This window comes from Diuraphis noxia, unplaced genomic scaffold (assembly GCF_037042655.1).
Source record: "Diuraphis noxia isolate RWA-SAM2 unplaced genomic scaffold, SU_Dnox_SAM2 contig0004, whole genome shotgun sequence".
Taxonomy (NCBI): domain Eukaryota; kingdom Metazoa; phylum Arthropoda; class Insecta; order Hemiptera; family Aphididae; genus Diuraphis; species Diuraphis noxia.
The window spans coordinates 9,654,384-9,666,154 of record NW_028301714.1 but is presented as its reverse complement, the minus strand read 5'-3'; the positions used below and the strand labels follow the sequence as shown (position 1 = coordinate 9,666,154).

The 11,771-nt window shown below is 26.8% G+C and overlaps 1 protein-coding gene and 1 long non-coding RNA gene across 2 annotated transcripts; one reads left to right on the top strand and one right to left on the bottom strand.

Moving 5' to 3' along the window:
• Positions 1–2,660: 2,660 nt before the first annotated feature.
• On the bottom strand, positions 2,661–4,143 carry mRpL37 (mitochondrial ribosomal protein L37). The gene has a single exon (XM_015508238.2). It carries the CDS (start codon positions 3,976–3,978, stop codon positions 2,719–2,721), a length of 1,260 nt encoding a protein of 419 aa, XP_015363724.2. The 5' UTR covers positions 3,979–4,143; the 3' UTR covers positions 2,661–2,718.
• A 5,462-nt stretch (positions 4,144–9,605) lies between these two features.
• Positions 9,606–11,510, top strand: LOC149055687 (uncharacterized). Its single transcript, XR_016191697.1, has 2 exons — positions 9,606–9,754; positions 11,207–11,510. It is a non-coding gene; the product is annotated as an uncharacterized LOC149055687 (long non-coding RNA).
• Positions 11,511–11,771: the final 261 nt, after the last annotated feature.

Below are 11,771 nucleotides of genomic sequence, written 5' to 3'. Positions count from 1 at the left end.
GTATCTGTGTGTTGTTTCAATTTTTTCATAACAATTTGGGAGTCGTAAAAATATCGTGATCACCCAAAGGAGCCGCGTGCTGAAAAAGTTTGAATAACTCTGGACTAAATGTTAGTTTAATATTTAAAAAATATACTTATTTATTACCGTACCTACCGTATATGAAACAATATAGGTACCTATATTATATTTAGTTAAAATGAACCATTAGTAAGTAATAAACTAAAAACTAATACGCTACGATTATAGGCACAGCTTATAGAAGCATTATAATAGGTACCATTTACAACCATTATTATTTATTAGGTAGATATATAGATATATTATTTATTAAGTAGGTATACTTATTAATTTATTAGGTATAGTTATGTATGTGGGATTAATAACTATAGGTACTATTGATTTCATAATAAACAAGCAATGGTAGGTATAGCCGTATATTATAGGAGTAGGTTAGTAGGTATAGTACGTATGTGTTATAACTTATAACAGTTAAAATGTGTAAGTGATTTTTCAAGAGTTGACATTAATTTATTAATATAACAACACAATTTATTTGACATTTTTTATCTATAAACAAACTATTATTAATTAATTTTTTTTATTTTTAGTGTCCATAGAGAAAGGTCAATATGAGTTTTTTTATTTTCACATCAATATCAATTGAATTGGGAAATAGCCTGGGGAAACGTACAAAAATAATATATTTTACATTTTATTCCCAGTATTTTATCTTAGACAAATGGACAATGGTACTATTGGTAGCTAGGTTTAAGCTGTAAATATCGATTTTAAATGAAATATTTTAACTTCAAAGGTAGGTATCTAATTGGTTAAAACTTATAGATATTAACACTGATAAGTTATAACTTGATAATTACAATTCAATTGTCCATAAAAAGATAAAGTAATAAATCAAAGCTTATATCAGTAGGTAGTTATAATTAATTATGTTATTATAACTCATAAAATATATTAGCTTAACATGGCTGGGTCCTCAAAATTTAAGGATATTTTTTATTAACCCAAGGACAATAATTTAATAAATCTGAAAATATTTTTACTGTAGGTACCTATTAAGTTAAAATGTAATATTGACAAAAAAAAAAGAAAAAGAAATCAACAGAAATTCTATTTTTTGATCAAGAATGAAATTATCACCTTGCATAGATTATTATTAATACATTGTATATAAACCCATTACCATACCTAAATATTATTAGTTAACAGTTATACGGTTATACCTATACCTAACCGTCCTAACCTATATTTTTTAATTTTATATTTCCAAATATGAGCTTGACATTTAAATGTAATAGGTTAAAGTTTTCAATGTCTCTTATGCAATAAGTTAGAAACTTAAATAAAACTATCAACATGTTTTACCTAATAGGATGATCACCAAACATGCTCTCGCCCACTATTTTCTTTAACAATTACTTTTTTCAAATTCTGATTTTTGGAAAATTTAAATATAGTCAAAGATAATTTTTTTATACTTGTCTTTTATACCTGCTAATTATTGGTTGCCAATACAAGTAGGTAACACTAACAGTGAATCTAGTACTAGAAATAAAACTTAAAATGGCCTCGTAATGTGTTTGTGATTGTTTCCATAAACACTTTTATGATTATAAATAATATTTATACATGACCAACATTAATTTTGGTTTCTGGTGCTTTGACGCTTTAATTTGATTACCTTTGCCCAATCTAGCGATTTCCCTTAGAGCGGGAACGCACAGTTTGAATACCTTTGGTTATATGAAATAGTTTTCCATTAAATGTTATATTTTTAATAAAGGCAAAGACATACTTAATACAATGAGCACTGAAAAATATTTTTAATTATAAGAATACAGCAACATAATCATAATGTTCATTTAATTTCATTATAGGTGTGCACACACTTATATAACAGATGTAGATATGACTGGAAGTTTAGAAAATACTTTAGGGGATAGCATTTCTTGGCCCATATTTTGGTGCCTAGGTATCTAAAAATAAAAAATTTTAGGTTAGGCTATAATCCTACAATCCACTCCCGTGCACACACTTATTAATTTAACATACATATTAAAATCTATTATAATTTTACTAGTTTCAAGTTAAAATTAATGCATTTAAAAATTTTAAATATTATTAAAAATTATAATGGTTAGGAAAAAAAACTATAACAGTGCTTTTTTTGCATCTATAGACTGCTTCTGAATTATGTGTATATGTATTATTATTATTTAAATTCAAACTTAAAAATAATTGTTATCTAATCAAAAATAATTATTTTCACATAAGAAGAATCTGTAAATATGAAGATTTAATATTCTTTAAAATCTGACATCCCCTACTCAACATATTATTTTATAACATATTTTTAACTTAGGTTTAGATTGAATGTAAAGAAAACCTGAGACTAATAAATTTTATTGAAGTATTAATAATTTAATATTAAACCTATACCCATTTCAAATTAGTGTACACACATTGATCATTATATTTTCATTAGTAACAAAATAAATATTACTTTTTAATAATTATTTATCAATTTTTTAATTTATGTTATAAGTATAACTCAAATATTTTTTTAGTAAACTAGTTGTACTAGATAAATGATTTATAATTTATAAGTCATAAGTACTTAAATAAATAAAAACAATATATTTTTTCAAACAAACTAATACATTTATTGTAAGAAAATTATTTATAAAACTAATGCAACTACTTGATCTCATATTCAGTACCATTCATATAAAACGACAAAAAATGTTTGAATACTTCTGGATTATAATCTTCAAGAATTGGTACACCTTCATCATAAATGCAATTGTTATACATATTTAACAATGGTGTTTGCCAGTAAATGTTTTTCTTCCCATCTTCTTCAGGACCAGCCAAACTATTCAATTGGAAAACAGAAAAATGGAACCATTGCGAATTTGTATGTACACATTGTAATGTAATAGGTTCTGGTAATTCTTTAACATTTTCACCATATTTAGATTTGGCATTAGCAACAGCAAAAGCATAACATTTCATCAATGATCTTCCCATTATTTGTGTTTGTAACACAGGTGTTTCGTATAAATTCTTAACTTCTGTTTCATTAAAGTGTATAAATGCTGTATGAACATTGTTAAATTTACCTGTGATAGGTGAGATAAACTCATCTTTATGATAAATATTGATTTCCTCTAATGATATCTTGTAATCCAATGGAGATAAATCTGGTAGGTCTCCTTGAATGTCACCCAGGAGAGGAGCTAAAGAAGAGTCGGATAATAGCAACAAATCAGCTCTTAAATTAAGGCTTACATTTGCATTTCTTTGCAAAGGCACTTTAAAAAAAACATCTTTAGCAATTATTTTATTGGAACTCATATTCCCAACACTTGACTCGCATAATTGCAACATCCTACTGACAATTAGATTATTACGTCTTTTATCTGGAATACCATAATCCCTAGGAAATTTCCATGCTGGCCTTTTTGGATCTTTTCTAATGGGTAATTTCTCTTGAACTGCATCATATAAAATAGACGCTATGATTATTCGTTGAATGTGTTCATCTTGATCGGGTAATTTGTACGCCTCGTAAAGTTCTTTAAAGTATTTTGGTAAGCCAGGCTCCGGTTCAATTGCATTGGTAAAAACTTTAGCTTGTTCCAATCCATGAACCAAAACGTTATGGTCACCATACACAAGACATGGATCATCATTCCATAGTGGATGTGTGTTGTTTAGTTTGGGTTCCAATTTTATGGGTCCAACAATATTATTAAATATCTCTTGGACATCTTGTTTTTGTGCTTCTAATAACGGTTCGTGTAAGAACTGCTTGGCATCTATAATAGGTATATTACGAGCAGCAAGAACTTTTTCAGCATTTGTTTCAATTAGTGTCTTCTTGCGCTGGACACGCCATTGCCATTTTATGAGACGACCGATGTTTTGTTTGTACAGCACCTGAGTGATTTTCATCACGAAAGCGATACAAACTGTTGATACTTAATATTATTTTAGTTAATATTCATAAATAATTTGTAAAAAAAACTAACATTTATAAGTTATAACACTTAAATTTGAAGAAAAAAAAGGTACTTATAAATCGGAACAGAACTATGTAGGTACTATGTAGATTGAAGATTATAAATTTATAAACCTAACCTTATCAGTTATCATTGATAATGTTTCGTACTATCATTAGTGGAGATAACACTGATAATCATGGAATAAAAAATATAAGTAAAAATCGTTTTTAAAAACAATTGCAACAAATGAAAGTATCAACTGGGTACCTATAACAATGGCTATTACAATTATTTATATATTATAATATATTTATAATTAATCTGTCACACGGCAGCATGAGTTCATATCACCAATGGATATAATTATTATTAATCATAATATGTTATGAAGGATTTACAATTGTACCAATGTGTGCACATATAATCATTAGCCTTAGAAAAATACGAATAAGTAGCAAGTAAAGGTATAGATAGTATAAGTTATAGATGGATATTTTAGTAGAAACTAGAGATACCTATTCTGTTATTTCTTACATTCAAGTATCAACATTTCTATCAAGAAAAATATAATTGAGATTTAAGAAATTACGATGCTATCAACTTGGTAAATTAATTAGTATTATCTGAAATACTAAAAACTATTATAATTTAAATTTGTATTGTTTTTAGATATATATTTTTTGTAAAACTAAATATTTTATATTTAATCATAATTAATATGTTTTACTAAACCTATACCATGAATATTATGAATATTATAATCATTTATTTATGTATGTACCTACTAATTATCGAGATATTATAATGTTTGGTTAAAATCTCAATAGAAAAAAGGAAAAAAAACTATAACCATTAATTATACTTGTGGTATTTTTTCACAATTTTCCCGAATTGGTTTAAGTACTGTCATTACTAATAAGCAGTATGATTCAACGATTATATTATTTTACTATTAAAAATAATATATATTTCACATTTTTATAGATTGCCCCGTGTTTTGTTGTCATCCGCAATAAACTATAAAAATGTTATTTCAGTTGCCTATATAAGTACAAAAAAAAATCTAGATGCATAGGAGGTAAATCAATGATAATGATAAAATTGTGTCATCAACGTTCTTACGTTCTTATTAATCAAAGCTAATGAAAATTTAAATACCTAGTTAAATAACCAATTATTGTCATTAGAGTTAAAAATAATTAGAAACACGTCCATGAAATTAAAAATAGATAATATTAATAACTTATCATACAAATATTTAGCTTATTTACTCATAACTTATTTAATTATGAACCATAGGTGGTAATTCGTCTTCTAAATATATAATACATTAAAAGTAAAAAATTCTCAATATTTTTCTAAATAATCGGGATAAACAAACTAAAAATTAAGAAAAAAAAAACGGGAAATTTTACGCACAATCAGTTTTCGACAAAATCGAATTTGGTTTTGTCTATATAAGTATATAAGTATATTCTATCCATCAGAAAATTTCGACTTAAGTTGAACTATTTATAGTCATATGCAATTTTCGATCATTATTAGTTTTTTTTAAATTAATATCAATAAAAATTTATTTTTTGAGTAAAAAAGCTTGAAAATTTAATCAAGGGCCCCTAACAAATTGTTACATCAGCAGTTGAAAAATAAAATAAATACATACTACATAGTTACAATTTTTTTTATAAGCATTCAAAGTGTGAATTTTGACAAAATACGTAAAAATCACGAAAATTTACAAATTATTTTAAACTAGAAATTCATAAAAAAATCTCTTTTTAGATCAAAGATTTGAATACTTAATACAAGATTTCTTACAAGTTTGTCTACCTTTATCAAAAAATATTGAAAAAATATTGAAAAAATAAGAATAATTAGGTACGGTTATTTGGAAATAATTATTTATTGTATTTATACAATTTATATACTTATATAGTTATATATAAGTATATAACAGTGTATATTATAAAATAATTAATCATCCATTCATTTCGTATTTTCGTGGGTTGAACCACCAACCCCCCTTACTACGTCTGCCACTGAGTTTATATTATATTAATGAAAATATTTAATAATCAGTGAGAATCTCTATACTATGATAATATTGCTCTGATGTAGTTTAGACTTTAGATAACAATTATTATTTCAATTTCAATATCATTTTTGCCATAATTGGTTTGGTATACTATATAGTATATAGTATACCATTGCAGCATATAGTATATGCTGCAATAATAAGATAATTATAAAATCAAATGGCCAACACACTAGCTCGAACAAAACACCAAATCGAGAAAAATTAAAAACTCCATTTTCAGCTGGCCCAACTTTCTCACGAAAAGAAAAGAAAGAGTAATTATGAACAGACTTCGCATCGGGCATACTCGATTAACCCACGGTTACCTCATGTCAAAAGATGTAAAACCTATATCTGCACAACATGATGTGGTACCGAACAGTTCAACCTATCCTCACAGAATGTCGTCAATACATAGATGTACTCATTCAGCTGAACATCCCAACCACCTTAGACACAGCCCTCGGTCCAAAGGCAGACTCTACACTCCAAATCTTGACTTTTTTTAAGAAAATATGAATTGTACAGTTTAATTTAAAATATTATATTTAAGATACCTAAAAAAAAAAAAATGTATGTCGCCGATATCTTTTGATCAATAAAAAAAAAAAAAAATATTGAAAAAAAAATATTATTAGTTATGCTGAGTTTTAAATATTTCCCAATGTAATATATTATAAATATTTTGAAATTAGCTGCACTATAATAAATTTCTGGATAGTAAAACTTACCTTGAATAGTTGAATATCTATAGTTAATATAAAGTCAATGATAACTACTAGTGACATCTTATTATTGTAATGCTAAATGTATAGTCAATATTCATTTACCTATAGTTCGTGTTGGGCCATCAAAACGCATTTCGTTTTGTTACTGTAATACTGTGACATATAATCTTCCCTATTCACATCATAATATATATGTAGTTTATAATATATTTCTCAACGTCTATATGCAATGAAAATATATTTTATGCTAATTTATATAAAATATATACATCCTAATGATAACTATAACTTATTATAATATGTAATAAATTTTATATTTTACAACCTGTCGACCCCCAAATAGTTGCGCCTTCGCAGTGAAATTTATAATATCCCACATCATTTGACAATAATACGCTACGCGTGACACACGATATAACGAATAAACGATAATAATTAATAATATTTAGTAAGTACCTCCACACGACTACAAAGTATATAATATTGCGTATTCAAACACTGCTGGATGTGCAATAAAATAATATATATAGGTATTTAAGTAAGTCGATGTTCAAGTATGCGTGTAATCTGGGTATAATTCAGCGAACAGAAAATAAAATCAAAATTCAAGGGCTTGTTTTCTACGTTTCGGGTTTCGCGATGTATGTTTATGCAAAAATATCATACATACAACTAGTCAATAACTTAAAAAACAGTAGTGTCCACTCGTGCCTCCATTGTGTAAATAAAGTATATTTCTATAGTACACAATATATAAATATATTATTATTATTAGGTATTATTGTTGTAACTTTATAATGTATCTGGTAATAGTGTTTACATTTTACCACCTGGCCTCACGACAACTGACCGTCTGACCCACTACGATTAATGTTTCGGCCGCAAGGTCACAATGAAGACGCCGCGCGATGACATCGGGTTGTAGCAAAGCGTATTACGTGTACGTAATATACAAAGTAAACAAGTGTTAACGCAACTTTATAAAAAAAAAAAAACGAGTCAATGTAACACTTGATTCTTTGATGTCTATCGCCTACAAGGCCGTATTTGGTGGGGGGGGGGGGGTTGACCCTAACCAATTAATTCAATTTATAATATTGTATATTATTGTATATAATATAAATTTACTTTAAAATAATTATAATGCATTAACATAGTAAAATGTGATTTTTTTTAAATAAGTGTTTTTTTAATTACTTAAAATGAAAATTTTGTTTGATTTAACCTCCCCCCCCCCTTCCGAAAATTTGTTCCAGCTACGACCCTGATCGCCTATGATGGCTATAAATATCCCAACTCTACAGAGTGATTAATTTATCAAACAACACTTATATGGTATTCGTTTGTAAATACCACCTAACATACACCTATAACACCCAAAACCACCCAACTTTGGGAGGCTATATCTTGTAAACGGATTAACGAAAATTGAAAATTTAAACGTGAAAATTCATTGAAAAAAATAGTCTTTTTAGTTTATGACATTTTAAGTATAGGTTGTCATTTGAAAATCAAAAGTTGATAATGGTTTACCTGATAAATATAAGGGTGAAAATATTTAAAAAAAATATATAGTTCTAGAACAAGATGGATCTAAAATTTTGAAAAAAAAAAAATTTTAACAAGTCAATAGTTTTTGAAATAATGAGTGTTGTTTGATAAAAGAATCACCCTGTATTGTTACTATTTTATTAATATTTGTATTATCACATCTACTGAATACTTCATATTGATATTTATATCTAAAATGTATCTATCTATCTATTATTCTATTTTGTGTTCAAAAGACATTGTCCGGCACCCGATAATATTGTAAATAAATATACACATAATAATATGGTGTATTATATTGTGTTGTACCTACGCGGCTATGCATAATAATATTATATATAATTTTTAAAACATATTATACAGAGTTAACATAATATAATTTTTTTGAAAATTATAATTCAAATAGACAAAAATTTAAACAATAGTGGTTTAAAAAAAAAAAAAAACGAGAATGAGTGAGCCCACCGTTATACCCTGGGGAAGTAAAACTTCTTTCATACGTATTGGGTCACGGGAAATTATAAATTTTTAATTTTAAGTATAAAAATATAAATTATTTAATTATATATGTAGATTTGTATAAAAACAATAAAGGTGTAACAACTGTCACTATATTAGCAGTTGTTGCGTTTCATTTTTTCATCTCGTTTCATTTTTCGTTACGACTATTTTGCACCCTAACCTCAAGAAAGAAGTTTTATATCGAAAAAAAACTAAAACTTTTGTTCTTTCTATATTACATATTTATGTCGAATATGAAAACAATGTTTCAAATGAAACGAGATTTGGACAAACGTATTTTCAAATATTTCCTATTAAAATGTTCTTTATTCTAATCAATAGTCTGAAATGATCATTAGAACTTTTGCTGGTCTCTAGACTAAACGTTGATTGAAGGGGCTGGTTCGTGGTTAACAAAGATTTTTTTAGCAGCTGTTTTATATTATTATAATATTTTATTAGGTCAGTGAAGTCATAAGAACTGGTCTCGATGCACAAACCGGTTACAAAGACATTATAATAAATAAAATGTATTATGCATGAGATTATATCTTAAAATTTATTGTGCCTATATTGTTATTATAGTTATTTTTGCCGTTTTCCTCTACCACCGTTTTTTTTTTTATGTAGAAAAAAAACCGATAAACATATTTATGCTTAGGTGGAAGGGGTGGTATGTCCCACTCGATCGTCTCGATCATCGTATGCCCATACAAACCATTGAAACTGGTGTATATAAATACGGCAGTGACGCCGACAACGATACCAGTGATCCACAAGTTCTCAATCGACAATCTATATACAAAAATTATTATTTCTTCATTTAATCTCTTCATACAAACACATTTGTCATCATGTACAAATTAATGGTAAGTTTCGCTTTATTATATGTTATAAATTATAATATTACACCGCAGTTCATCCTTATGATGTTTTGTATAATATAAGACATAATAACTATAGAGCTTATTTTTAGATTTTAAAAGCTTAAACCTGATTATGCTTATATGTTTTAAAATAAGTCTAAAATATTTTCTAAATATTTCTTAAATTCCTAAATATGCAGATAATGTGATATTTTTTTCTTCAAAATAGTTCAATAAAAACAATAAATAACTGTTATAGTGTTATGCACTATTCTTTTAGTAACAGATAAATTATTCAATCATAAAAAATGTTAAAAATTGAATGATTTTTAATTTCTTTTATGCTAAAATCAAATTATTTTTTTGATATAGTAAAAATTGTTGCTCGAAAACATCACATTACGAGAATTTAACAGAATATATAATTCTTTATGCACGATAATAGAATATATTCTAAACTATGAAAAATGATAGGCTAAATATTCTTTTATGTTCAAATTATGTTTTAATATGCAAAATAATTTTTTTCTTACATACCCTAAGGTGGATAAATCGTCCACATTTTTCACCCTTGTAAAGTAAAAAGTTGTTTAAAACCAATCAGGCGTAATTTTAAGATTGTTGTTATTAGTGTGTTTATGTTTATTATAATTTATAATTATTCAAGACAGGGTACAATACGTGATTGAGGTGGTGGTTAATAACGATGTTGTTAATACCTATGTTTGAATATTATAATATTGAGTTTATTATGTTATATGTTTTATTGTAAACAGTGTTATTCATTTTGTAATTAAAATTTCTGGTTAGAATAGAAATCCTCCATTAATTTTAATTGCACCGTTTCACACGAACTGCGGTGACAGCGATCTAGTACTATAAGCATTTGGAGAAATGTGCAATAATTTTAATCGATGTGCTTAAAGATATCGTGTTTATTTTAAATTTAATCTATGTAAATTGTATTGTTTATTTTACTATCATATTATCATATTATAAGCCAAGTCATATTAATTGGTCTATAAAATTTAAATTTACAAGGTTATAGCATTAATTTTGAAAATATAAATAAATATAGTACCTAGCCAAAGACTTTATAAATTAAATTACGTAACCTAGCTGTAAGCTGTAGGATTACAATGTTAAATAATAATAAGATAAGGAATACAATTTTGTTAGGTAGAGGATATATTTTGAATTTTGGGGAATATTTAAATAATTGGTGGTGCATTGTGGTGATAATTTAGGGCATTAACCTAATTTAAAGAGATGGTGGGAAACGTCACAGACCACGGGTTTTTTTTAAAATTATTATTAGCCTTCAGTCATCGACTATGATGGTTCAACAATTACAATAAAGAGTAGACCACGGGGTTATTGTGGTGTATACTTATAATATGTTCTATAATTTTATAATTTTTAGTAAATTATTTTCATTTGTTATGTTTTATATAGTTGTTGATTGTCGCTGCTATGGCTCTGATCGCCACCGTCACTGCTCAAACTATCGTCTACACGTACCCTACTTACCCGTCCGTATACACTTACCCGGCGTACCACTACCCGTTGACTTACCCAACAGTGTATACCCTTCTTCGCCGTTAAGTCCATCCACAACGATATGAACTGCAAATAATGTGAACAACCCGAAATTTACTCTTTGAAGATATGTTACAAATATAATTATATAGTCTATATAACCATAATGTTATTATGTCATGAACAGTTTTTCATCTCTTAATAAAATTTTTATAGAATATCTTTGTTTCGTCTATAATATTATTCGTGCATCTACAATCGACACACATATATTAGGTATATAATATGTATATTTGTATTATATGCAGACATAATTCTGTTATTATTTATATTAAATAAAAACACATTTGATAAATAACTAACTAATATTATTTATTATAGTATTGCCCGTATATATATCATGTATGCATTATATATATGTCTTGCTATTATCACTTTTGGCTACAGGTGTTGTATAAGTACAACGTACACTTTACACAGT

Bases quoted from the DNA above. Each gene is read 5' to 3' on its own strand.
- mRpL37 (XM_015508238.2), bottom strand. From the start codon at position 3,978: ATGAAAATCACTCAGGTGCTGTACAAACAAAACATCGGTCGTCTCATA.